The sequence below is a fragment of the Tripterygium wilfordii genome, chromosome 14 (assembly GCF_013401445.1).
Source record: "Tripterygium wilfordii isolate XIE 37 chromosome 14, ASM1340144v1, whole genome shotgun sequence".
Classification (NCBI taxonomy): domain Eukaryota; kingdom Viridiplantae; phylum Streptophyta; class Magnoliopsida; order Celastrales; family Celastraceae; genus Tripterygium; species Tripterygium wilfordii.
Window position 1 is genome coordinate 13,414,390 of NC_052245.1, and position 22,784 is coordinate 13,437,173.

At 35.8% G+C, this 22,784-nt stretch overlaps 2 protein-coding genes across 22 annotated transcripts; both read right to left on the reverse strand.

Moving 5' to 3' along the window:
• Positions 1-1,626: 1,626 nt before the first annotated feature.
• LOC120015613 (calmodulin-binding transcription activator 3-like) lies at positions 1,627-20,224 on the reverse strand. 20 transcript variants are annotated; one of them, XM_038868128.1, is made up of 16 exons: positions 15,908-16,180; positions 15,519-15,600; positions 14,921-15,045; positions 14,094-14,214; positions 13,782-13,821; positions 8,457-8,561; positions 8,243-8,341; positions 7,117-7,276; positions 6,893-6,959; positions 6,382-6,815; positions 5,489-5,608; positions 4,209-4,324; positions 3,472-3,560; positions 2,961-3,006; positions 2,273-2,776; positions 1,627-1,763 (listed from the first exon to the last, which is right to left on the reverse strand). In XM_038868128.1, the coding sequence occupies exons 11-16, from the start codon at positions 5,553-5,555 to the stop codon at positions 1,734-1,736; spliced, it is 852 nt and encodes a 283-aa protein (XP_038724056.1). In that variant the 5' UTR covers positions 5,556-5,608; positions 6,382-6,815; positions 6,893-6,959; positions 7,117-7,276; positions 8,243-8,341; positions 8,457-8,561; positions 13,782-13,821; positions 14,094-14,214; positions 14,921-15,045; positions 15,519-15,600; positions 15,908-16,180; the 3' UTR covers positions 1,627-1,733. The 20 variants fall into 20 exon arrangements, with proteins under 20 accessions (XP_038724056.1, XP_038724052.1, XP_038724049.1 ...); XM_038868124.1 differs by having other exon boundaries at positions 14,921-15,053; XM_038868121.1 differs by having other exon boundaries at positions 14,921-15,070.
• Positions 16,764-20,370, reverse strand: LOC120015616 (calmodulin-binding transcription activator 2-like). Of its 2 annotated transcripts, XM_038868131.1 has the most exons (5): positions 20,259-20,370; positions 19,352-19,471; positions 18,073-18,159; positions 17,309-17,397; positions 16,764-16,844 (listed from the first exon to the last, which is right to left on the reverse strand). In XM_038868131.1, the coding sequence occupies exons 2-5, from the start codon at positions 19,373-19,375 to the stop codon at positions 16,784-16,786; spliced, it is 261 nt and encodes an 86-aa protein (XP_038724059.1). In that variant the 5' UTR covers positions 19,376-19,471; positions 20,259-20,370; the 3' UTR covers positions 16,764-16,783. The 2 variants fall into 2 exon arrangements, 1 of the variants encoding a protein (XP_038724059.1); XR_005471795.1 differs by lacking the exons at positions 16,764-16,844; positions 20,259-20,370 and having other exon boundaries at positions 16,918-17,397; positions 18,050-18,159; positions 19,352-19,411.
• Positions 20,371-22,784: the final 2,414 nt, after the last annotated feature.

A 22,784-nucleotide genomic window follows, 5' to 3' on the forward strand; every position in this document is an offset into this window, starting at 1 on the left:
ATGGTGTGGTTGTTCCTTTGGCAGTTAATACAAAACTGTTCTTGGAAGATGGTGAAGAACCAGCTGATGCCTCTGTGTACAGAAGCATGGTTGGTAGTTTATTGTATTTGACTGCTTCAAGACCTGATATGATGTTCTGTGCAAGCTTGTTGTCCAGATTTATGAAGGCACCAAGCAAAGTTCATCTTGGAGCAGCTAAACGAGTTTTGAGATATTTGAAAGCTACATTTGATTATGGGATTTGGTATGAGAAAAGTGCAGGGAATGCTCTGGAGGGATATGTAGACAGTGACTGGGCAGGGAGCTGTGATGACTCAAAAAGCACTTCTGGATATTTGTTCTCTTTGGGTTCAGGAGTGTTTTCCTGGAGCTCCAAGAAACAAGATATTGTGGCACAGTCAACAGCTGAGGCTGAGTATGTCTCAGCAGCTTCAGCTTCAAATCAAGCTCTGTGGTTGAGGAAACTGATGGAAGATGTAGGACAGAAACAAGAGGAAGCTACTGTAATCTATTGTGACAACAAATCGGCAATAGCAATTGCTAAGAATCCTGTGCAACATGGTAGAACTAAGCACATGAATGTTAGATTTCATGCCATTAGAGAGGCTGAAAGAAATGGTGAAGTGTTATTGATGTATTGCAAATCAGAAGATCAGTGGGCAGATATTCTTACTAAAGCTCTTCCAAAAGCAAGGTTTGAATTTTTGAGAACTCAGATGGGAGTGACCAGGAATTACCTTAAGGAGGAGTGTTAGAGCCTGTAAGGTTTATTCCTGGTGGCTGGTTTAGTTTGGTTTGCATGGTTGTTGTGGTACAAGTTATTATGTCTATTTTTGGTAACTGTGTTAGTGTTATTAAGTCTAGCTTGGTCAATGTCGGTTTACAACCTCGACCAAGGTTAATTTACTGTGGTTACTTTATGTGGCTGTAATATAGTCTAAAATAGAGGCGTAAGGACTTTTGGTTGTATAAATATCATGTAAGACAGACTGTAATGAAATAGATCTGTTTATGGTGGATGTTGATATTTGTTCTTAGGACTTTTCTTTTGCTTCTAACTCAAAGCATAGAAGTCCATAATTGACAAATATTTGTTAGATATTTTCTTTCACCTTGCTGGTTGCCAAGATGCATTTTAAGTTGACATACTCTCTTATTCTAGGAAGTAAATAACTTTCAGGCTCCATTAATAATGCTAGAATTCTCATATTGTATCATAATCAATCATAGTAAATTATGGGATTTCATTTTCTAAAGTTCCCTACAATGTAAACTTTATTTTTTAGATTTCTAGCAAAACAAAAGGAGTAAGAAGGGTTATCCCACAAATAGTTTTATTTTCCCTTTAATTTTCTTGGTAAATAAAAGGCCCGGCAAATGAATTACCTTTGTTTCACCTCCCGAAAAAGCCCAATCTGGGGAGAAATCACTAATACTGAATAGCTGTTCTTGAGAAAGTGAAGGATCCATTGAGTCAATATCTAACTGCATAAGTCGTGATAAGCTGGAAACTTCCTTGTCACCATTCTCAGGATTGAGTGTTTTCCAGTAATTGCCAGAGTCAGAAGCCATCAATGAATCATCAGTGTCTCCACCAATTTCTTGATCCATCCATCTTCCAAAACTGTCAAGTTTCCTCAGCTCTCCCAATTCTTTACCATTTACACCATCATTGCCAAAGGTAGTAGAATGGAGTTTTCTTTCATGGGCAAAATCATCTTCAACATGAGGCTTTAACAAATTAAAACCATGCTCCTTGACAACTGCAACATAATATGCATGTTACTCTGTAAACCTTGAGGGGAAAATTTTAAAACTTTAGACTTAAAAGACAAGGTGTAACGTGATGGACAACTAAACAACTCAAGGGCCACAAGTGGTGTCAACTTAACCGTTGACATGTCAATAGTATGTGCGAATAAGTAATATCATGCCACGATTGACATTAATTAAAGCCACAGAATTCTAAAGCACTCGGGACTACTTTCAACTTTATCAGGTCCATGTACATCACAAAATACACCCGAGCAGGTAATCAGTTCACAACTCCCAGACAAGTTTGACACCATCTATAATCTTAAGTACATCATGCAAATTAAGCTTGACCGCGAAAATTTCAACTTCATCAAGCTTAAGCAAAGGCATGTATACTCTTGACAGTTTAATTTGACAAGTAATGCTCATTTAGCATTAATAATCCAAGAATTAAACAGGCAAACGCAGTCACATGAAAGTATAGAGTATAATGCTGACGGCCTGACGCACAACATACCTGTCCTCTTTGTGAAGTAGTTGTTAGTTCCTGGGCACCTCCTACGTTAGTAATCAAACTATCTCGAGAATTCAAACTACTCCGAATGGGGCCGTTCTCATCCAATCTAGCATCAGTAAGTTTGGGAGTAAAGAAGTCAGTTGTACAACACTTTTCGGTTAAAACTTTCTCGTCTGGCACACCATTTACATGTCCGCTTGAGGTTTTGAAATCCACAAAACATGGAGGTGGGACCAAACTGGAAGAATGAAGATAACGTTTTTCCATTCCAGTTGTGAAGTAGGTCTCAATTGCATAAGCCCCAAAATCATCCCCAGAATTAACATCTTGAAACTCTGAAGCTAATGTATGCCCATTCCAATCAACTCTATTAAGACTTGAGACAAAAGATGTTGGAACCGTAGTAGGTGAGGCTGCCTGAGAAAAGCAAGGGACAGAGCTTCTTTGAGTGCTTTCAAGCTGAGAATCCAAATCTGCTAGCAAATGTGAGCCACTAGATGACTTCTGCATAGTATGCATCGGAAAATAAGAAAGCATTTAACCCACATCAAGGCAAGTGAGATATAAGAAATGTTGGTTGAGTCAACCACATCAATCCAGGACCAGTCAAGAAAATGGCCCTTCACACAAGCTTAGACCAATGTCAAACAAGCCAGCCAACATAACAAAGCCATAAGAGAACCCATACCTCTTTGACATCTCTGTAATGCACAAGTACAATGTGCTCCAATTGCCTAAAAATGCACAAGATAAGAGAACATCAGAACAAACAATTAGTTCATCAAAAAGAATACAAGTAATGGTTAACCACCCCTGTGAATGAAGCTTCCGCAGTGGAGGCAGAGAAAAATAATGCAAGCATTTGTCTAAAAGGAATAAATTTCTGTTCTGGTGTTAAATGCAAGTCTTTCAAGAAAATAACTAATAGAACTAAACTTCTTACTAAACCATACGTGGGAGACGAAAGGTAAATGAAGCACAAGGACCTTTCATGTCTTAGTACAATGAAACAAAACAGGGAAATCCACAAATGCCAAAAAAGGGGAGGGAAGATGTACTTCTTCAGCATTAATATGACCACCTTACAATATCCTCTACTGGTGTGACTTTTTCTTTGAAGTATGATGGTATTATACCATGAGCATCAATTTAAACCTAAAATATCCTATATCTAAAAAACTAAACCCGGTGAAACCCACCCATCAAGCATCCAATAACATCGTCGCTGAAAGTTTCCATTGTCCTCCCCATGGGCATAGTAGCAATGGAGCACATCCACACTTCCCGTCTACAAAAGTAATCACGGAGTAATTAGTGCAAGAGTCATATCAGACACTAAAGTATCTGAAAGCAATATCAAATTTTTTACCCCGAAGCATAGGCAAATGCTAGAGCATCAAAAATTCAAGGTTAAAGACAACATTTCAAAGGTAATCATTTGTGATAAACACATTGTTAGAATGGGATGGGTCATGGGAGCCACCTAAAAAAGTGTTTTAACTTAATCGGCGAACTTTACCAAGACCTAAAACATTAAAACTTAGACAGGTAAATATGGAACAACCATGACTAAGCATTCAAAAAATACCAAAAAGTAATGGAAAAAAATAGCCTCAGTAGTAGGTGTTACAACTAAAAATAAAATAATTCAAAATGATAAGATCACAGTTATGCTCTCCAAGGTGGAGTAAGGACTTCACACATTTTTGATAGATACTTAAGAGCTTGATTTGTAGAAGTGCTAGAATGACAAGTTCTAAATTGCTCCATTAGAGTGCCTGATCAATTCAAAAGAGAGGAACATACTAAATTGTGAAACCTGCAATGACTAGAAAATAATCCACATATGAAACACAATACCCAGAAGAAACTCTGCATGGCATAGGACCAACAAATTTAAAAAGTGAACTTACTACGCAAAAATTGAACAGCACACCTTCAACTTTTCATGGGCTTCTTTGACAGTTTTCCCATCTTTTTTCTTCCTCCAACGGTGACCATCTTTACGAAAATAGCGAGGCACCTTACGGTCAAATAAGAACAAAGAACCACCTAAAAAAAGTAACATTTATCAACTCTTTGGCCTTAACAAAAGGGAAAGTCAACAACAATCCATCCCTATGGGAGGAAAGAGAAGTTATCAAAAGCTACCTCCTCCGACACACAAAAGTTATTAAGTCAAACGAATAGGAAATAAAAAATCTACAATGAAATAGTGTTATATTGACATCAATGCACCTTAAATCAGCGTAGTGGCTGTTAGTCTGTAAGTTGAAAAACACTTAGGGTGTGGCTAAGTACATGTAGGTACCTAGTAGAAGTACACTACACATCAAGTGCATACCAACCATAAGAAGATACCTAACTGTTTATTCTACAAAAATGAATATTGTTAGATTAGTGTCATTATTCAGCATTGCTGAAAAGTAATATGTCATGAACATGCTTTTCTGTCTGATTGTGAAAATGACATTCAACTGTCAATGACCAAATGTCAGAAACTATAATTCAAGAGGACGAGAGGCTGATGAAAACTCCATTTTCTTTAAAGGTCCCCCCCACTGAAGTACAACATTCGGGTAAGCAACATACAGCAGGACATATAGTCATCAGGTCACCGGAATTCTCCAAACGCAAATACACCTGATTAAGAATGCATGGCCTACATTGATTATATCCACTTACACGCATGATGACCAGGAAAAAGGCAGGTAAATGGTATACTGCTGTTATCTTGTACATAATATGGATATTTCAAGAATAACTAGTATTTATTTCTTTTGCTCATTAAGAAAAAACTAGTACTTAATGTATCATCATAAATTCCTAAAATGTCCTTAGCATATTCACCAAAAGATTGAGTGAAACTCTCAAATACCATCCTCACTCTCCTATCCCTACACCCAAAATTACAAGTCCTGCCTGAGCTTTCCAAACAACCAATCCCCTATTTCAGGGCGATCTCCGTTTTAGCTAGGGTCAGGGATCTCTGATTAGTGAAATGAGCCCATCCCTCTGGCCACAGATTAGCTAATTTTCAGACTCATGATTTCAATTGAAAAACAGAAAGTTGCAACTATAAAGAAAAAAAACATGATGCACTAAAAGCAAATACTGTTTTACAAGTACTTCTAGATTCATGGAAAAAAGGGACATCTGCATGGGAACAAATTTAAAAAGAAAGATGGGGAAGAAATGATCCAGTAATAACCTCACCTGCAGGCCTGTTAGGTGGATCATGACTCAACTGGAACCTTTGGTAGTTCTGGAGTATTTTACACATTTCAACCAGACGAAGCCAGCGGTATTGTGCTTCTTGCAAGAACTGATCTAGGTCTGAAAAATTGCACAATTAGAATAAATTCAACAAGACATTCCAGATATTAAATTGTGTGGCAACATTAGACTCTATGATTATCACAAATAGAATGCAAGCTATGTCGTCCATGAACTACGAATGCCTTCATGAGTTTTAAGGTTGACAGTGCTTAAGCATGCCTGATTTTGCTTTTTGCTAGTACAAGTAACCATGATTTCTTACTCACAGTAAACTGAGAAAGGAAAATTTAAGTATAGGTAAACTCCACCTCGATGTTAAGATAAAATAGGGTAGTAATGGAACTATATTGATCTACCAATGCAGGGCCTTACAAAGATTACATCCAATAAATCCACGAAAAAAAAAAGACACTTAACTTGAAGCTTTATATGAGACGAAACAAGAAAACTTGGCGTAAGGACAACATAATGAAGCCTCAATATGACACGTTATTTTATAGCTCACGATAAACGTGTGATGGAAGTTCTATTTATCATAAAAAGTTTAGTAATTCAAAATCCCTTGCCTCTTAAGACTATTTAGACCAACTCGTCTGTTTTACGCCAGAGTAATTAGAAACTCTCCATTCCATAAGAAATCACTTTGAATACCAAAGAGTTTGCCAGAACTTGAACTAAATATGAAATAGAATTATCACCATGATTAAAAAATATTTTTGAAAAAAGCCAATCATTGGTTGGCACTAAATAAATCTAGTTTCAAACCATACAACCCCATATCATAAGAAAAAAATATTGAACAAACCTATTTTTTTGGAACTAAACATTACCTATTTATTTGCACAATAGATAAACTATCAATTGTTGCACAGTAGGACTTGTTCCCATTGATGCTAGTACTCTTTTGCAACAGGTTCTCAGGAATGCTCCATGTTCAGTTGTGAAAGAGACTTGAGAGTTGAGATAGTGATGCACAACATTGCTTAAAATAAAGGCCAAGATGAACCCTTAAATCATTCCTCCATTGGAGACTGTCTTCGTGGAAATATCTTGACATTGAATTAACTCTCCGTTGGATGTAGTAGCATTATTGTTTGCGTCCATTCTCTCGTTCTGTTTTGTTTTTTTTGGTCTTCATTTAGTTTGATCTTTCTTCCTCCATAATGCAGAAGGGAATGTACAATTTTCTTCAGCTATTGTTCTTCAATAGTGGCAGTGATTTTGTGAATGATTGCTTAATATGAGGAGAAAATGGAGGAGCAAGCTGAGGAGATCATTACAACAAAATATATAAAAGCATTAGACGCACGTATAATGCAACTGAGTGATTGAGAATGGTACCATAGTTCTCTTGCTGTCTAGGTTTAGATCCCAGCACAGAGACTCTAATCGATATGCCTGCCAACTCCTGCACCCGACTAAACTAATTAATGAGCAAATTACACATTCTATAAACAATTTTTTTAAAAAAAGGGTTTAGAACATAATGTTATGACAATAGGAGAGTCAAAAATGATATGGCATGACAAATTTCATATGTTATGACAGTAGATAAACCTTTTCACCTTGAAAGCAGCAGCATATGCAGCCTGTAAATTGTATATTCCTTCAAATGGCATGCAGTTAGTAAACAGCTTCCGCAAGACAATCCCAAAGCTATAAACATCAACCTTGTTATTGTGATGCTTCTTCTCTCCCTTAACGCAATGTCACAGTGCTGTATAACTGCAGAGGCACATCCGATTTGTCAGAATAGGTGTTTTAACATTCACAGACTGTAACAATAGGAAACATAGTAATGGACTCAAACTAAAACGAATCTTGACATGCAAGTAAATAACAACCTGCACACTTCATGACCACAGTACATGCGAAGTAGCATAAAGGAACAAAATAGATTGAATTCTCATCACCAAAATAGACATGAACTTTTGAAGCATAAATACTTCATAAATCCTTTTAATTAAGAAAATAATACACAAAAGGATTTTATTTTCCAGTGGTCATGAAGGGTTGCAAAAGGATCATGTATATAAACTGTAACAATTTCAAAACAAAATCTAGGATAAACACCTTTAATTGGTGCATTTAACAAATAAATACTTTTATTTCCCAACAACATGTACAAAGTTAATGATGGTACCACAGGTGGCAGAAGATTTAGACCAAAACTATATCAATAAGCATGTTCGGGAAAAGTTAAGTAGGAATGGCGGGCAAGGGGGAGGGGGTGAGGGAAATAGAGAGCATTAACCTTTATAACCGACATAGAATGGATTCAGCATTGTATTAGTTTTGTTTCAAGAGTTTAATGAAATAGTTTGGAAGGCCATCGACCATGAGCAAACTGTCATGGAGCAATCACAGACATCCATTAGCTCCAGGAACAACAAAATCATGCACAACCATGAGCAAACTCTGCCAGGAGGCCCATTTGACTAAACTTGTCGGCTCCACTTGATCCTGGCCTTAGACTCGTTAGCTGTTCGATAAGGTTGAGGATAGGAAGACGGTGAAGCTTGATTTGAACAGTTTGTGGTATACAATAGGGACGATGCTATTAGCAAAGATATTACTTCGTTTCTTCAAAAGAAAATATTTTAACTTGTTAAAATGACAGAGGGTTTAAGATTGTTTATAGCTTAAGATTGTTCATATCATGAAATCAGTTTCAAAGAAATGTAATCTTACTCGATTTCTGAGCAATTGAAGCAGCTTCAACCACACGACTGTAACCAAAAGGAAGAGGAGAAAGTTCCCCATTCGACTGCCGTTAAACTCCATCTATTACTGCAGTGATCAGATAAATAAATTGAATCAATAGGGAGTCAATGCATGTTAAACAATAATCGCATGCTAAATATATTCAACTTGATAGCATACTAAAAGTGGTGATCGACTTTACCTTGATGAGCTCTATTGTTTGACTGGCAGTCTCTTGACAACAAAATTCCAGACTGAAGAGGACAAAATACATATAGTTGAAAGATTGTTTAGGTTCTTCGACCAACTATAATCAAAAACCCATGTCAAATTTTTGATTAGAGTAAATTTAAAATTTTTAAGCAGAAAGCAAATGCAAAGTAATCGAGGAGATCATAGTAGTTCAATCTAATTTTTGGCTTACCTACAACCCACAAATTAATTGAAGAGGAACTTTTAAAAATCAAATACCAAGAAACTTACCAATCCGAACAGAATCACTGGGATTCTGAAAGGGAAACATAAGCAACCTAATAGTGCTGAGGCAAAACCCCTGATATTGGGAAGAGGGTGCCTGCGGGAACTCCTTCTCATCGACACATCCAATCCCGTCCCTGTCCACGGTTTGAAAGCTTCGAATCACATCTGGGTATGTGCCCGGCGGAAAAGCAGAGTACCCACCATAAATATGATTTGGCACAGGATGAGACCGTCGTTGCCGCTGACCATAAAGGCTTGTACTTGGAGGGGAAGTGCTAAACAATTGGAAAAATGATTTCGGATACGGAAATCATACAATAGTAAAGAGGGCAAAGTTTCCTTTTCCCTACCTTGTTATTCCCTCTCTTTCTTCGTTGATTGTAGCCGAAGCCTCCAGCGGGATTGTCAGCAAAATGGATGGACTGGTAGGAGGAAAATGAAACGTTCGAGAGAGGATGAAATTAAAAAATTAATCCAGTATCCGCATGTTCTGAATTTGCTGAAGAAATATTCGTTACATGCATCCGAGTATGTTCTTGACAGAGGAGGGTAAACAGGTGCACGCACTGAAGAATCGTCTTGGAAAATTATGATCTGAATCGTCGTGAAACATTCAACGCACCTCGAATTCATCCCACAAAACAGGAACTCATAGACGCCAAAACAGGATGTGAAGAGTCTTAGCAATAACTTTGATTTGAAGAATGTTTGGAAAATCACGATCCGAAGTTGCGTTCAAGGCAAGGGAAGGCGTCCACTAAACTTTTTTTTTTCTTCTGAGATTATCCTACGTGTCATCCGACAATAAAACATTCTTGTGCTCTCCGTCTTATATGATATGATATGATATGATAGCTAAATATAAACATAATAACAACTTCTTAGTGGTAATCACTAGTTATTCGTTGTAGTAACTAGTTCTTAGTGGTAATCAATACTTATTATTGGTAACCACTACTTATTAGGGGTAATCAATAGTGATTAGAGGTAATGATTAGTTATTAGTAGTAATCAATTGTTATTATAGATAATCACCGGTTCTTAGTGGTAATAACTAGTTATAAGTTGTAGTAACCAGGTCTTAGTGGTAATCACTACTTAATTCTTATAGATAATCACTAGTTCTTAGTGGTAATTAGTTATTAGTTGTAACAACCAGATATTAGTGGTAATAACTAACTAGTGATTATAGATCATTAATTATTATAGATAATCACCGGTTCTTATTGGTAATATCTAGTCACTAGATGTAGTCACCAGATATTACCACTAATAACTAAGTATGACAACTAATTACTAGTGATTACCTAAACCCTAAAAACCAAAAAACCCTCAACCCTAAACTACTAATAACAAGGTATTACCACTAATAAGTAATTACCTGTAATAAAACAAGAAAACTAGGAAGTTCTTCAAGCCAAACTCTGAACCCATCCGAAAACTCCAGCGATCGTCGAGCAAGATAGTGAGCTGCCCGGTTACATTTCCTTGAAGCATAGTGATAATTCACTAGGCCTAAAGAGGCAGCCACCTCTCTGATAGAATCTAGAAACTGACAAAAAGAGGCCAGCTGGTAATCATTGGAATTTGAGGCAGCAACCACGATGGACGAGTCCGTCTCCACTTCAATATTATGAAAACCACACTCCCTACAAATTTGTAATCCCTTTAAGATTAACAGAACCTCAGCCATAATCGGTTCGAAGGCACCATGAATAAACTCAGAGAAAGACAGAACCACTTGAACATCTTTATCCCTCAACACAGCACCCACAAAAACAGCCCCCGACGCTTGAAACACTAAACCCTAAATCTTCTCATCCCTAAATTCTCATCCCTAATCCCTAAATACCATTCAACCTAAACCACAAAATTCTCATCCCTAAACCCAAAATATAATTCAACCTAAACCATAAAATTCTCATCCAGAAACCCTAAACCCTAAACCCTAACCCCTAACCCCTAAACACTAAACCCTAAAACCCTAAACCCTAAACTCCAACAGATAAATGATTATGTTAGAGCACGCGTTGTTGTTGGGGGTTTAAATAGCAACGCCGAATATATATATATATTAGTAGTAAAAATGATGGTTAATAAATTATCAATTTATTTGAATTTAATTAATTCATTATTTAATTCATCTTAGAAATTCAGTGGTGGAACAACTAAGTATTGTCTAATTACAATAGCCTACTGGTATGATACATAAGTGTCCTATCGGTTGGATACATACCGTATCCTAACGGTCGGATACATAAGTATCATATCGCTAGGATTGATAACGTATCCTACCGGTACGCTACGTTATGTATCCTATCGTTACGATACAACGCTTATCCTACCGGTAGGATAAATTAAGTATCTTATCTCCAATACATATGGTCTCCTACCAGTAGGTTATGAATTTTTAAATATCCTACCGGTAGGTTACGCCCAGTACCCTATGTCTACGATACATATGGTATCCTACCGGTAGGATAGTCCTATCATCACCACGATGTGTCAATGTTCTTTGGTTGAAACCAACATTTATACTCAAAATTAGTATGAATGCTTCACAAGAACGTATATTTTAGAGCACGCGCTGTTGTTGGGGGTTTAAATAGCGACGCCGAATATATATATATATATATATATATATATATATATATATATATATATATATATATATAGTAAAAATGCTGGTTAATAAATTATCAATTTATTTGAATTTAATTTATTTATTATTTAATTGATCTTAGAAATTCAGTGGTGGAACAACTAAGTATCATCTAATTACAATATCTTACCGGTATGATACACAAGTATCATATCGCTAGCATTGATAAAGTATCCTACCGTTAGGCTACATTAAGTATCCTATCGTTGCGATACATACAGTATCCTACCGGTAGGATACATTAAGTATCCTATCTCTATGACACATTGTCTCCTACCGGTAGATTACAAATTTAGAGGTATCCTACCGGTAGGTTACGACCAGTACCCTATCTCTATTATACATATTGTATCCTACCGGTAGGATAGTCCTATCATCACCAAGATGTTGTTTGGTTGAAACCAACATTTATACTCAAAAGTAGTATAAGTGCTTCACAAAAATGTATATTTAGAGCACGCGTTGTTTTTGGGGTTTAAATAGCAACGCCGAATATATATATATATATATATTAGTAGTAAAAATGCTGGTTAATAAATTATCTATTTATTTGAATTTAATTAATTTATTATTTAATTTATCTTAGAAATTCTGTCGTGGAACAACTAAGTATTGTCTAATTATAATATCCTACCGGTCGGATAGTATATATCCTACCGGTCAGATACATAAGTATCATATAGCTAGGATTGTTAACGTATCCTACCGGTAGGCGACATTAAGTATCCTATCTCTATGACACATATTGTCTCCAACCGGTAGGCCATGAATTTACAAGTATCCTACCAGTCGGTTACGCCCAGTACCCTTTCGCTATGATACATATTGTATCCTACCGGTAGGATAGTCCTACCATCACCACGAAGTGTCGATGTGGTTTGGTTGAAACCAACATTTATACTCAAAAGTAGTATAAATGCTTCACAAAAATGTATATTTAGAGCACACGTTGTTGTTGGGGGTTTAAATAGCAACGCCGAATATATATATATATACTAGGTTAATGCCCGCGCCTTGCGGCGGGACTGATCATGAGAGGTTACAAAAATTATCCTTGTTGGCGTAGTTGGGTATAAGTACTGCTGAAGCGTATGAACGGTCATAAGGGTGAAAACTTAAAACAGTCTGCAAAAACTAAGGATTAGAGTTCATCTCCTCTCGATTGCAAAACCTATAAACAGAAGAGTTACAAATTTTTCCTGTTCAAAATTCATATAACAATGGGGGAGGGAGAACATGCTCTCGAATAATAATCTAAAGCAATGGTTGATGAATGGATGGACGTTATGTTTCTTTGTGATGGAGCTTCATTATAATGGAAACACATATCAATGTCACTGCTCCTTTCTTCAGTCTTAATATTCACTGGATGATCAGTCACTGTATGGTGTGGAGGACTAATTCTATGTTTTAAATTCAAGTCATGACATCTTTCTACAACTGGGTTTGGCTCTTATTTGCAAGAAATTAAGCCACCATTCGTTTTCTTCTTTTGATATATTTTTTCTTGTTTAGGAGCAGCAACATAACTTCTTGTTGACAGGATCAAAAGTTGTAAGAAATTGACAGAAACTATCAACCATCAAGCAAAATTAGTATTTTGCTTCATCAAAATTAGTATAAGTTACCCTGTCTCAAAAAACAATTATATAAATGATATTTGATCATTATTTTTCACTGACTCCACCCTAAGGCACATGAACCATTACTCGAAAGTGAGTGGTACATAAGCAACCTTGGGATTAAATACTACTAAATAACTTAGGTACTAAAAACCCATATATGCATCATTAAAAATGTAAAATATTTTTTGATATCACTTGTCAGTCTATCAATAAAGCACTGAAACATGAAAAAAAGACTTCTCGGATTTACAAAGGGGCAATGAGTAGTAATTTTAGCGAGCGATAAGTATAAATCCATTCTAGAGTGCTCACGATGTCAGCTTATAATCAAAGTAGAGGTGAGAAATAAAAAATGAGGAAAAACACAGCTTCTATGTTCTCATCAGCCAATCTATAAAATGTCATAATAAGTGATACCAATTGAAAGCCCCACCATCAAAGCAAGTGTGTGAAATCCAACATTGGTTACTAAGAGCATGTTTTATTAGCCCAGTTCAAAATCAAAACCAATACACTGCATACAGACAAACACATAAGGGCATATAACCATATCAATTATATTCCATCCCCAAGGGAAAGTATGGATTTTCATATTTGAATTGGCTACAATAGGTTATAGAGAAAATTGAAATAAAATAAAACAATGTACCAGCAAAAATTCCCAAACCAAATTAAGTGCACTCCCATTTGTGGAGTTCAAAAGGCTAGAATCACAGGCCCCACAAAATTCAAGATTTATTTGCTGCAAAGAAATACTTACCTTTTGTGGAACAGAGTCATCCATGCTAACAAAGTACTGCCTATAAAAAAATTAAAAAAGATAGAAAAGAAACACATGAACATGATCACCAAACTTTAACGACCAACTTAATTCGAAGATTTGATGCATACAAAGAAAAAAAAGAAAGACAAAGAACACTAATAACTAACTCATGAAGATGCATTTACTTGTATTAATGTCTAATGCAAATAATCATACCAGCAACCAAAAGGTCCAAAAGGGAAACCTGAAAAGAAACTTACATAGAAAATAAAAATTAAATATAGATAGAGAAACTTTTTTCCTAATTACCATTCTAGAATGGATTGAAGGAAAGTCTCTGTAACAGTTAGGAAGGAATATAGGATCCAATATGCAAGTCACTGCTCATAGTCCACCTTTGAATGACTCTACTGCCACCAATGATGCATACCTAAATCACCCAAAAAATTACATTATCGATTTAGCATAACAGTGTAAAGAACTGATGGGACAACCAATTTCTTATAATGGGTACAGCAACGTCAACACTGGCCTGCAATTATTGATAATTTTTAATAAATCAGATTAGCATAAATGCGGAACCAGTGTAGTGAAATGAAGGAAAAATTGGGTACTGGAAAAAAAACCTCAATGACCAGTTTCATTAAAAATTTCACAATAGCTGACCCCAATGCTAGGAAAGCCTATAAACTCAGTCCATACCAGGTATAACTATTTACATAAATACTCACCAGAGAAAGACATAAATCTAGTACTCCCATGCTTAAGTTCTGGCCCTAGCAAAATTTTACATTTAGGAAATCCTTAATGAGTAGTCTGTATTCAAATAAAATCATATACCTTATAGCAGGGATCAAAGAAGATATATTCTTACTTATGGTGTTGGTAGAAAATGCTGCATTCCAAATCGGAAAATGCAGCAGTTAGTCTCAGGTGAAGCACACACAAACAAAAAGAAAATGAAGGCCACAACAATAGGAGAGAGGCAACATATTTAGTCTACTTATTATTACACAACATGACAGCATAAACCAAGTGTTTCTCTCCTTCTTTGTCCACAAAAACAATATTCACAACAATTGCAGCCATTGATGAAAAAAGAAAACACCCAAAAAGAAGGGAGCTTTGGGCTTTACCAGTGAGAGTTCTGATGTTGGGTCTTGTTTTCTCTAATCGAACTCCGTGTCAGCGCTCCAAAGCTGAGCAGAGCTCATCCAGTTCTTTTGATCCTCCTTCGCCAAAATTACCCTTCCATCTTCACCTGGTTTACTTTTCAATGGCCGAACCTCCTCAATCAAAGGAGGAGATAAATAAAAATGAAATATCAACAATCTGACTATTAATTCAATGAGCAATGACTTCAAAATCTCAATCCACACCATCAAGATTAACGCAAGTTCACATTTTAATTGTAAAATCAAATTCATAGAATTCTTCATGGAAAGAAAAACGGCACGCACCTGAATTCGTAGTAGCTACAAAATCTACCAAAAAAAAGCATAAAATCTTGAAGATCTCATTGAGATTGTGGTAACAGAGGATAAAATCCTATGTTTTCTAAATTGTTAGGTTTTGCCATACCAATCCCCATACCAATTGTTAGGAATTAACACACGGGTGGTTGACACCGCACAGATTCAGAGTTTTGCCTTTATCATGATGAACAAACCACGATAAATAAAACAGAGGGCATTAAGCCAAATTAAACATGGAAAAAACTTAAAAGAATATCACCTGAGCCGTCAGAGTTGGAGTGTAGATTGAAGAAGAACAGATATAAGACCAAACACCAAACTCATCAAAGCAGAAAGTGAACCTGCAGGTAGAAGAACAGCTGCACAAATCCAGCGCTTTTTCTTGACCAGCAGAAACAAAGCACGATAAACCAACAAAAAGAGCTAACAAAATTGAAGTAATGGAGTACACCACAGTATACCTAAATCGAAGAACTCAGGCATGCAAAATACTTTTTTCGTTGTCTGAAAATTTAGAGATGGAAAACAAATTGCAAGAATAGGGAAATAAACTCCAAACAACAAAAAAATTATAACGAACGAAATACACTAAATCAAAATTAAATGAGAAGTATGAAAAGCAGAAGTGTAGAAACACACCCAAATCACCTGTAACAACGCGAAGAATCGGAGCAAGTATTGAGAGCAAAATAATCGAAATCCACCCCAATAACCCGTTAAAAGCAAGATTCAAGAAATTGAGAGCGATTGTGGAGAGAGGTAAAACCGAATGAGGCTGACCGGGAAGATGCATGAATGGGAAAAAGGTATTTTGAGATTTGGCATATTCTCGAACACCGGAGATTGCAGGTTGCATAGACTCAACGAATGAAAGCAGAGGCAAAACCGAAGAAAGACAAAAGTTGGGATTGAAATCGTGAAACGTGAACGTGAAGAAGAAGACAGCTCGTGATTTAAGGTGCATGTATCTTCGTGTACGACCTGGATGGAAGGAGAGTGATAGGAATCCAACGATCCGTATGAAGATGAAAATATCCACACACGCGAGAGTATGAAAAACAAACGGAACTCGCCGGGAGAAGGCCCCAAAAAACTGAAGAATAGAATAAAGTAAAGATTAGTAGTAAAAATGCTGGTTAATAAATTATCAATTTATTTGAATTTAATTAATTCATTATTTAATTTATCTTAGAAATTCAGTCGTGGAACAACTAAGTATTGTCTAATTACAATATCCTTTCGGTCGGATAGTATGTATCCTACATTCCTATCGGTCGGACACATAAGTATCATATCGCTAGGATTGATAACGTATCCTACTGGTAGGCGACGTTAAGTATCCTATCTCTATGATACATATTGTCTCCTACCGGTAGGTTATGAATTTACAAGTATCCTACCAGTCGGTTACGCCCAGTACCCTATCGCTATGATACATATTGTATCCTACCGGTACTACCGGTAAGATAGTACTATCATCACCAAGACGTGTCAATGTTGTTTGGTTGAAACCAACATTTATACTCAAAAGTAGTATAAATGCTTCACAAAAATGTAATGCACAAGTACAATGTGCTCCAATTGCCTGAAAATGCACAAGATAAGAGAACATCAGAACAAACAATTAGTTCATCAAAAAGAATACAAGTAAAGGTTAACAACCCCTGTGAATGAAGCTTCCGCAGTGGAGGCAGAGAAAAATAATGCAAGCATTTGTCTAAAAGGAATAAATTTCTGTTCTGGTGTTAAATGCAAGTCTTTCAAGAAAATAACTAATAGAACTAAACTTCTTACTAAACCATACGTGGGAGACAAAAGGTAAATGAAGCACAAGGACCTTTCATGTCTTAGTACAATGAAACAAAACAGGAAAATCCACAAATGCCAAAAAAAGGGGAGGGAAGATGTACTTCTTCAGCATTAATATGACCACCTTACAATATCCTCTACTGGTGTGACTTTCTTTGAAGTATGATGGTATTATACCATGAGCATCACTTTAAACCTAAAATATCCTATATCTAAAAAACTAAACCCGGTGAAACCCACCCATCAAGCATCCAATAACATCGTCGCTGAAAGTTTCCATTGTCCTCCCCATGGGCATAGTAGCAATGGAGCACATCCACACTTCCCGTCTACAAAAGTAATCACGGAGTAATTAGTGCAAGAGTCATATCAAACACTAAAGTATCTGAAAGCAATATCAAATTTTTTACCCCGAACCATAGGCAAATGCTAGAGCATCAAACATTCAAGGTTAAAGACAACATTTCAAAGGTAATCATTTATGATAAACACATTGTTAGAATGGGATGGGTCATGGTAGCCACCTAAAAAAATGTTTTAACTTAATCGGCGAACTTTACCAAGACCTAAAACATTAAAACTTGGACAGGTAAATATGGAACAACCATGACTAAGCATTCAAAAAATACCAAAAAGTAATGGAAAAAAAACAGCCTCAGTAGTAGGTGTTACAACTAAAAATAAAATAATTCAAAATGATAAGATCACAGTTATGCTCTCCAAGGTGGAGTAAGGACTTCACACATTTTTTATAGATACTTCAGAGCTTGATTTGTAGAAGTGCTTGAAAGCATAACAAAAATTTATTTCAAGAATGACAAGTTCTAAATTGCTCCATTAGAGTGCCTGATCAATTAAAAAGAGAGGAACATACTAAATTGTGAAACCTGCAATGACTAGAAAATAATCCACATATGAAACACAATACCCAGAAGAAACTCTGCATGGCATAGGACCAACAAATTTAAAAAGTGAACTTACTACGCAAAAATTGAACAGCACACCTTCAACTTTTCATGGGCTTCTTTGACAGTTTTCCCATCTTTTTTCTTCCTCCAACGGTGACCATCTTTACGAAAATAGCGAAGCACCTTACGGTCAAATAAGAACAAAGAACCACCAAAAAAAAGTAACATTTATCAACTCTTTGGCCTTAACAAAAGGGAAAGTCAACAACAATCCATCCCTATGGGAGGAAAGAGAAGTTATCAAAAGCTACCTCCTCCGACACACAAAAGGTATTAAGTCAAACGAATAGGAAATAAAAAATCTACAATGAAATAGTGCTATATTGACATCAATTCACCTTAAATCAGCGTAGTGGCTGTTAGTCTGTAAGTTGAAAAACACTTAGGGTGTGGCTAAGTACATGTAGGTACCTAGTAGAAGTACACTACACATCAAGTGCATACCAACCATAAGAAGATACCTAACTGTTTATTCTACAAAAATAAATATTGTTAGATTAGTGTCATTATTCAGCATTGCTGAAAAGTAATATGTCATGAACATGCTTTTCTGTCTGATTGTGAAAATGACGTTCAACTGTCAATGACCAAATGTCAGAAACTATAATTCAAGAGGACGAGAGGCTGATGAAAACTCCATTTTCTTTAAAGGTCCCCCCCACTGAAGTACAACATTCGGGTAAGCAACATACAGCAGGACATATAGTCATCAGGTCACCGGTATTCTCCAAACGCAAATACACCTGATTAAGAATGCATGGCCTACATTGATTATATCCACTTACACGCATGATGACCAGGAAAAAGGCAGGTAAATGGTATACTGCTGTTATCTTGTACATAATATGGATATTTCAAGAATAACTAGTATTTATTTCTTTTGCTCATTAAGAAAAAACTAGTACTTAATGTATCATCATAAATTCCTAAAATGTCCTTAGCATATTCACCAAAAGATTGAGTGAAACTCTCAAATACCATCCTCACTCTCCTATCTCTACACCCAAAATTACAAGTCCTGCCTGAGCTTTCCAAACAACCAATCCCCTATTTCAGGGGGATCTCTGTTTTAGGTAGGGTCAGGGATCTCTGATTAGTGAAATGAGCCCATCCCTCTGGCCACAGATTAGCTAATTTTCAGACTTATGATTTCGATTGAAAAACAGAAAGTTGCAACTATAAAGAAAAAAATATGATGCACTGAAAGCAAATACTGTTTTACAAGTACTTCTAGATTCATGGAAAAAAGGGACATCTGCATGGGAACAAATTTAAAAAGAAAGATGGGGAAGAAATGATCCAGTAATAGCCTCACCTGCAGGCCTGTTAGGTGGATCATGACTCAACTGAAACCTTTGGTAGTTCTGGAGTATTTTACAAATTTCAACCGGACGAAGCCAGTGGTATTATGCTTCTTGCAAGAACTGATCTAGGTCTGAAAAATTGCACAATTAGAATAAATTCAACAAGACATTCCAGATATTAAATTGTGTGGCAACATTAGACTTTATGATTATCACAAATAGAATGCAAGCTATGTTTAGCTCAAAATTGTCGTCGATGAACTACGAATGCCTTCATGAGTTTTAAGGTTGACAGTGCTTAAGCATGCCTGCTTTTGCTTTTTGCTAGTACAAGTAACCATGATTTCTTACTAACAGTAAACTGAGAAAGGAAAAATTAAGTATAGGTAAACTCCACCTCGATGTTAAGATAAAATAGGGTAGTAATGGAACTATATTGATCTACCAATGCAGGGCCTTACAAAGATTACATCCAATAAATCCACGAAAAAAAAAACACTTAACTTGAAGCTTTATATGAGACGAAACAAGAAAACTTGGCGTAAGGACAACTTAATGAAGCCTTAATATGGACTATGATTTCTAACCTACATGATCCAAGCATGCATGTAAAGCACTCAACAATTATTAGGGAGGGGATCATAATCACGTTCAAATAGATAACAATGATCCGTTTTAGAACCGCGAACCTAAATGTTGATTGGTAAGGTATCTTCTACTCTCAGCCATTCACATAAAATCTAAAATTTGCCTGATTTGATGCGAAATCCACCAAAAAACATCATTAAGAAACCCTGTAAATACCTAGACAAAAAAAATCATAAAAAATGATGAATAACAAGAATCCGAAACAACAGAACCGAGAATTCAAAAGAAGAAATAAGCAAATGGCAATGACAACGATGCTAATGCACATACAGAACAATCGATACGCGTGTTTTGTAAGACCGGAATTTCTCAAGTTGAGTCATGAGAATATGCCGGAGAGGGGGGGGAACGAATCGAAGGTGAAGGAAATGTTCTTTTTTTTAAATAAAAAAGAAAAAAGAAGTGTGAAAAAAGTTAACGTGGAAGCGGGGTTGTGTCCACACTAATAAGCGCGGGTATCTTATCTTATATATTAATAAAATCTGACGTGGCATATCATATGTTGCTTCCGTACGAAGCCGCGTTTGGGGGCAAGCGACTGTTTACTGTTTAGTCGGATTTGCGTTGATAAAAATGAATGGATGAAAGACTCGTATTCGAAACTTCTATGAAATACCATCATATATATAAGTATCATCTCAGTTATTATTACTATCTACAATCCTTTTTTGTTTAATATTTTAGCTTTTGTGTTTGTAAATGGCTGTAGAATGATTTCTCTGTTGAATTGATAGAGGAGGTTAAAGTCAATAATTCAGGGTTTGCATTATTCTTTGGTTAATTTCACTCACTCATTAATGGATATAACTTGAAGTTGGTAAGATTTATAAATTAGGTATATATATGTGTTCAATGTTTGAGTGAGGCATATATATGTCCAATTTTCTTTCGATTCCAACCGTAAACATATTTCTCTGTAATATTTAAAAAAAAAACACACAAATAAACTTTAGATTTTGATCTAGACACGTTATTTTATAACTCACGAAAAATGTGTGATGGAAGTTCCATTTACTTATTTTATTGAATGGTCACCATCATAAAAAGTTTAGACCAACTTGTCTGTTTTACGCCGGAGTAATTAGAAACTCTCCCTTCTATAAGGAATCACTTTGGATACCAATTCTATATTCATGGTTGCTTTTAATTAGTCCACTTGAGTTTTTATTGAAAGCAGAGACTGAGATAACTGTAAATAGCAAAGAGTTTGCCAGAACATGAACTAATGAATTAGTAATTATTTCATTGAAACCTGAACCATATCAACCATAATCCCTAAGGGTTTTTTGGAAAAGTAGCCCTTTTTAAAACTCAATTTTGAAAACTAATCCAATTTTTTAAAAACATGAAATCTAACACTTTTTTGAAAGGAAGTGTCCCAAATACCCTTATCCCACATGGTTTCATTCAAAACCCATTTTCCCTTCCCAGAACATCACTTTTCACCTTCGTTCTTCTTCTTCTTCGTCTTCGTTCTTCTTCACCTTCGCTCTTCTTCACCTTCGTTCTTTCATAGTATTCGATGCTGTTAATCTACGATTTTTGCCTCATTCGATCACCCCTCTGCACCTGGTTATTCATGGGTATGTTTTATTTAATTTTGTATTTGTGCTTCGAGTCTACAATGGTTAGGGTATGAATTTTTCAATCTAGTAATGCTTAGGGTTTCGAGTATTCATTCGAGCAGTTTAGGGTACTTTGTGTGCTATGTTCCAGTATTTCATAATTGTTGTTTCGAGTATTTTGTTGTATCTGTTCAAATATTTCAGATTTGTTGTTCGAGTATTTCGCTTTATTGTTCGAGTATTTTGTTTTATATGTTCGAGTATTTTAGTTTTTCAACTTTGACCGCCCGTAACTTTTGATCTGCTCATGTGTTTCCTTATTATAATATGTTTTCGAGGACTGATTTTGAAGACCTGAAAGTCAATTTGGGGTTTACCCCAGCTGAGATTTGGGAAGAGATCGAAAAGGCGTTGTTTTGAATTACATGTTAGAGTATTTGTAATTATTTGTTCGAGTAATTGTAATTATCTGCTCGAGTATTTTAGATTTGTTGTTCGAGTATTTCATTTTATTGTTCGAGTATTTCAGATTTGTTGTTCAAGTATTTTGTTTTATATGTTCGAGTATTTTAGTTTTCCAACTTTGACCGTCCATAACTTTTGATCCGCTCGTGTATTTCGTTATTATAATATGTTTCCGAGGACTGATTTTGAAGACCTAAAAGTCCATTTGGGGTTTACCCCAGTTGAGATTCGAAAAGAGATCGAAAAGACGTCATTTTGAATTACATGTTAGAGTAATTGTAATTATTTGTTCGAGTATTTCAGATTTGTTGTTCGAGTATTTCATTTTATTGTTCGAGTATTTCAGATTTGTTGTTCGAGTATTTCATTTTATTGTTCGAGTATTTCAGATTTGTTGTTCGAGTATTTTGTTTTATATGTTCGAGTATTTCAGTTTTCCAACTTTGACCATCCATAACTTTTGATCCGCTCATGTGTTTCCTTAATATAATATGTTTCCGAGGACTGATTTTGAAGACCTAAAAGTCAATTTGGGGTTTACCCTAGTTGAGATTCGAAAAGAGATCGAAAATGAGTCATTTTGAATTACATGTTAGAGTAATTGTAATTATTTGTTCGAGTAATTGTAATTATCTGGTTGAGTATTTCAGATTTGTTGTTCGAGTATTTCATTTTATTGTTCGAGTATTTCAGATTTGTTGTTCGAGTATTTGGTTTTATATGTTCGAGTATTTCAGTTTTCCAACTTTAATCGTCAGTAACTTTT